General features: G+C 41.2%; 1 protein-coding gene across 1 annotated transcript in view; it reads left to right on the top strand.

Annotated features, from left to right (window-relative positions):
* The window catches only part of LOC133458283 (glutamate receptor ionotropic, NMDA 2B-like), a 176639-nt gene that overhangs the window by 146517 nt on the left and 24122 nt on the right, over positions 1-6000 (top strand). The window contains exons 10-11 of the mRNA XM_061738059.1: positions 391-620; positions 3702-3862. Coding sequence (XP_061594043.1) covers positions 391-620; positions 3702-3862 — 391 coding nt within the window. The remainder of the gene's footprint in view (positions 1-390; positions 621-3701; positions 3863-6000) is intronic.

The following is a 6000-nucleotide window of genomic DNA, read 5'->3' as shown; positions in this document are numbered from 1 at the left end:
GGAAGGGAGAAAGGAAGGAAAGAAGGGAGAAAAGGAAAGAAGGGAGGGAGGAAGGAATTGAGAAAAGGAAAGAAAGAAGGGAGGGAAGAAGGACGGAATGGAGAAAATAAGGAAAGAAGGAAGGAAAAGCAAAGAAGGTAATAAAGGAATGAATGACGAAAGGGAGGTAGGAAGAAAAAGGAGTGAAGGAGGGTACAAAAGGAGGAAAAGAGGAAAGGAAGAAGGAAGGAGAGAGCAGGAGGAAAGAAGGATAGAAGAATTGGGTCATTTTGACCCAAAGACAGCACAAGGGTTAAATGATAGGAATAAATCTGCCATCCATCAGACGTCTCCTTTAATGGCGATCACAAGTAAATCCGTCCCCCTCTCCTGTCGTCTTCCGTCCCCCAGAGCCCGGCGGGCCCTCGTTCACCATCGGGAAGGCCATCTGGCTGCTGTGGGGTCTGGTTTTCAACAACTCCGTCCCGGTGCAGAACCCCAAGGGCACCACCAGTAAGATCATGGTGTCGGTGTGGGCCTTCTTCGCCGTCATCTTCCTGGCCTCCTACACTGCCAACCTGGCCGCCTTCATGATCCAGGAGGAGTACGTGGACCAGGTGTCGGGCCTGTCAGACAAAAAGGTGGGAAAACCATGGATTATGGGGTGGAGAAGCAGGTGTGTGAAAGCGTGTGATTGTGGAGCCCGTTTTAGACTCGAGGTTTGTATCGCCAGCTTCCCCTGACTTCAGAAGTGACACCACGGTGTTGTTTGGATCGATCCCAGTTTTATATTTAAGTCCTGCCTGGTTTTATTCAGACGTATTTGCGATGGGGAACAGAGACGCCCAGTACTCGAGTTGTAAAAAAAAATCAGGGGGGATGGTGGATTTTATCATATGGGGACAGATAATTTGTGCTGATTATAAATAATATAATATATTACAAATAATAGCACTGACCAAAACACCTGCAGAAATACTGCAGGAATGACATAGCAGCAGTTAAATGCAGCCTTCTGTAAGCTTTAAATATCCACTGGGCTTACATCAAATACATCAAAACACAACAATAAAAAACAGTTTTCTGAACTTATCAATATGACTCTGTCCTTCACAGGATAAGTAACATGGATCACTGCAAAAACTCAAAATCTTAACAAGAATATTTGTCTTATTTCTAGTTAAAATGTCTCATTTTAGTAAAAGAAATCTCATTACACTTAAAAAAAGACTCATCACTGGAAAAAACAACAATTTTCACCTGTTTCAAGTAGATTTTCACTTGAAATAAGTAGAAAAATCTGCCAGTGGAACAAGATTTTTTTGCTTGTAATAAGAAGATTAATCTTGTCCCACTGGCAGATTTTTCTACTTATTTCAAGTGAAAATTTACTTGAAACAGGTGAAAATTGTCAAATAAGTTATTTTTCTGGTGATGACTCTAAATGTTGAAATAGCAGTAAAACCACATTCATTGATGAAATGACATAAGGGATAGAAAGGGGGGATGGCAGTTTTACTGGGGGGATGATTTTGACCGTTTTTATTTCGGGGGGGATGCCATCCCCCTCATCCCCCCTCAACTCCAGTACTGGAGACGCCTCATGTGGAGTCAATATTTGCTCCACATGAAAAGAGCTATAATCAGAAGAGGAAAGTTGTAGTTTCATGTCCATAGAAGCATAATAAACGAAAGCAGTTGAAAATACTGCTATTTCAGCGCCACTTGAAGGATAATGAACCCTTCTAGGACTCAAAAACCACCACAGTGCAATCCATCGATGCCTGTCCTGTCACACAGGTCACAAACTGTGGATGATGGACTCACAAATGATTACATACCGTATTGGACCGAACTGCTTGGTGGAAATGGTTCTGAAGAGACCCAAGAAGGTAGTGACAGAAGAGAAGAAGAGAAAGTGACGAACCAGTAAATTATTAATGAAAACATGTCTTCCATGTCTGTAGGGGGAGCCACTGAGCTAAAAATCCAAAAAGCTCCTTTGTGCTGCTTTAATCCAAAATAATATTTAGTTTTTCTGGATCTAGAAGTGCAGGACTAGCACTAGCAATAGAATAGCTCCCGTCCTGATGATGTCACGGTTCAACTAAATATGATCTAGAGAATTACCTTAAGTTGACTTGTCGGAGCCCAAAACTTACACTAACCCTCGGGTCGGTTAGTGTCTTCGGTTTCTCACCAGGACGGGATCGGACTGTATAGATTTTTTTTATTTGACAGGGACAATGCAGTCAAACATAGATACAAGCTTGCAGCTGATGTGATGCCTGTAGAGTTTATAGCTAGTGCTAATTCTCTAAAACTCCAGTCTCCAGTTGGGCTCTTCCACAACATTGCAGTAAAATATAAAATCCATATACATCAATTAAAAAGACCATACAATTCAATAATAAAACAATACAATATTGCATTTACATGATATAAAACCTTCCCTCACTCACTCTCCCACACAAATATACACACTATTTACAGATGAGTACAGTTTTAATTTTTCTTTTACCAGGTTTTAGTTTTGGTGATGAACATGTTAAACTCTGAGATGCATTTAATTTCTGATGGCAGTGAGTTCCAGAGTTTACAGCTCTTATAGGAGAAGGCTGACTGTCCCAAAGTTGTCCTGCAGAACGGGATTTTGCAAATGTGGTTTGAGGAGTTTCTGGTGACTCTGTTGCTGTTTTGTCTCTCAACAAATCGAAAAAGTGGCTCAGGTGCTAAGTTGTTTATACACTTAAAAATTAATTTAAGAAAACATAAATCACTAAAGCTTTCAAAGCTTAGTAAGTTCTATTTTTTGAGGATGTGGCAGTGGTGGTACCTGACTGGTTTTCTATCCATTATTTTTAAAGTTTGATTACATAGAGAACAGGGGGTCGGATTCACCAATATGTTCTTAAGAACGATCTTAAGAAATGTCTTAAGATCTAAAATTAAGAAGTTCATAAGAAAGTTCTTAAGTGCAATTCCTCAATATTTTATTAAGAACTGTAGTTTCTTACGAATTTCTTATTTTTCCTACTTAAGAACTTCTTAAAATATGTCATTGCATTGCACGCGCCAACAAATAACATTTATACAGGTAGGTTGTGTCTTAACCGTCAGTCACTCACTAAACATGGAGAAGGAGAAAAAGAGATGCAGGAACTTTTCAAGGTTATGGTGGATGAGATTAATGTGCGAAAAAAAATACTATTGGGGAAAATTAATAATAATTAACTACCTCGCTAACTAACATGCTAACAAACAGTTAACAGGCTCTTTGTGTAATTAATTACAAAGTATATCCTCAAACTATGACCTACTAGTCTAGAATGTGTTGAAAAAGGTGATATTAGAGTCTTACCTTTTCACAGAAGACATTTTAAGACAAGTCATGGTTGTCTTAAAGTTAAGAAAAAAGTCAAGAACAAATTTGAGAACTTTTATTTCAAGAATACCATCAAGTTTTTTCTTAAGAAGAAACTTAAGAAGAAAGTTGAGAAAATACTTAAGAACTTTTTTGGAGAATATGACTTCTTCTCTTTTTTCTTCTCCAGAAAAAAATGACACTTAAGAAGATTTTTTTTTTCTTAAGAATGTCTTGTGAATCCTCCCCAGATGTGATTGTTGGCCGTGGGATTGATCGGCAGTGCTTTCCTCCTCCTGAACAGATCACATATGTAACTTTTCCCGTCTAACCAGTTATTCTCCGTCTTTCTTTGCAGTTTCAGAAACCTAACGAGTTCTCCCCGCCGTTCCGGTTCGGCACCGTCCCCAACGGCAGCACCGAGCGCAACATCCGCAACAACTACAGGGACATGCACGCCTACATGACCAGCTTCCACCAGAAGAACGTCGACGAAGCCTTGTACAGTCTGAAGCACGGGTGAGGAGGAGGAGGAGGAGGAGGAGGAGGATGGGACGAGCGGAGGGGAGGAAGGAGGGACAGATGGGGAATGTGAGGAAGAAGGGAGTTGAAAGCATGTCAGCGGAAAGAAAAACGACAGTGTTAAAGATCTGTGATGTCCTGTGGTGATGCAAAACAGAGGAAATCTGGGGATGAAGAAGAGGGTGATGTGGGAGGGCGGCCGGCAGGGGCGCCCTGCTGCCACCCAGAAGAGAAGTGTAGCCGCTGTTTCTAAATTTACACTTTCACTGTCACTCTTTTGCTCCATCTGTCTTCAAACATCTCCATCATACTCTGCTGAGGAAATAATGCAAAGCTGTGATGTTTCACTGACGGCGAGGGGTCGCCGGGGCCCGGGGAGCCCCGAGGCGGCTTTCGCTGGAGCCGGAGACGCCGGAGAAGCTGCAGACTGTCGTGTCACTCGTCTCTCGACTCCATCTGATAGAATACAACACAGAAATAACTCATCTGAGGAACTGGTAGTTAATTATTATGCTCGGGGAGTCATCCTACATGACCTCACACACTCACGGCTGCTCTTCGCGGAGAGGTTTGGGCTCTAACTGCACACACGCCGGTCACATGACTATTTCCTCACCAGCTCCATGACAACCGGGCAGCTTAAAATAGAAGAATGTTACAATAAACAACTGATTGTGTCCCTGCTGGTTTTCAGCAGTTGCTTTCTTGCATTTTATTTAAAGACTTTAATGGTTCCTTAAAAATGTATATGCATTACACTTTCCCAATATTTAATTAGGTAAATCCTGCTTTGCCTTGAGTGGGTTGTCACTCATTATAGACACAACACAGATTTAAATATCTATTTATAAGTAAACACTGCACTCTTCCATCCAAGAGTATCTCCTTATCCATGCACAGAAGGTCATATTCACATGCTAAAATATGCCGAGACAAACGTATAACTGTAGGCAGATAGTGTGTTTTATGACTAGAATGGTTGTAATAGAAACATAATAATAACTCCTCATACATGCTTAAACTATTTTAATCCATATTAATGAACCGTGTCTGAACTTTCTGTGCAGCTGACATCAAATTATGCAAAGCAGGTTTGTTAAAATAGCCCACGTCTTGCCGAGGTCGTAAGTCGGAGGGATTTTAAAAATAAACAAAAGTGAGAAAAAGGGCAAATGAAAGGCGGGGATAAAAGACGACATAAAAATAACAGAAGTGCAGACGGGGTTAGAGTTTAAAGATCCGATATTATCCACGTTGATGAAGCAGCCCAGCCCAGATCTGCTGCTTTCTCACTCCGGTGTTATGAGCCAATCAGACACGTTGCTGCCAGTCATGTGTTTCTTTATGAGCTAAAAGGCAGAGTTGAGCCCGAGTGGAGTATTCGTGGACTATGTTGGTCATCACTTGAAGTTTCGATCTACAGATGCAATTCATTCTGCGTGAGCAGAAAGTCATTAAAACAAAAGTGGAGAAATCTCTGGAAGCTCCTTAAAGTGGCAGCTAGGCAGCCTGAAAACTGGGCATATGGCGGTGGAAGACACTTTTAAACCTTGTACCGTCTTTGGGTCAAAATGACCTAATTCTCCTGTCCTTCTTTCCTCCTGCTCTCTCCTTCTTTCCTCCCTTCCTTCTTTTCTCCCTTCCTTCCTTCTTTCTTTCCTTCTTTTCATTCTTCCTTCCTTCCTTATTTCCTCCCTTCCTTTCTTCTTTCCTCCCTTCCTTCTTTTCTCCCTTCCTTCTTTCTTTCCTTCTTTTCATTCTTCCTTCCTTCCTTCTTTCCTCCCTTCTTCTCTTTGTCCTTCCTTGACCTGAAGACAACACAAGGGTTAAACCTTTTAAAAGTCAGGAATACCATAATACGTGGCTTCTTAAAGCTGCGTTTAAACATTAGTTAGTGGAAGCTGATTCCTGCAGCATTCTGGCAGCGTTGATGACGGACGTCGAACGTCACAAGCTGATGTTTGCTGACTTTTACTCAGCTTTTTTCTTTGCATGGATCTGGGATGTAAGACGCTCTTGAGTGGGATCCAAATGCGTAACAGTCTTATTCAGGAGGCTATTAACGAGTGCATTAGTCTTTCACACAATATGCTTAAACATCAAGGTTATTTCTTACTCAAGGCACAGATATAGAT

The sequence above is a fragment of the Cololabis saira genome, chromosome 1 (assembly GCF_033807715.1).
Source record: "Cololabis saira isolate AMF1-May2022 chromosome 1, fColSai1.1, whole genome shotgun sequence".
In the NCBI taxonomy this organism is placed as follows: domain Eukaryota; kingdom Metazoa; phylum Chordata; class Actinopteri; order Beloniformes; family Belonidae; genus Cololabis; species Cololabis saira.
This window is presented reverse-complemented; position numbering and strand designations above follow the sequence as displayed.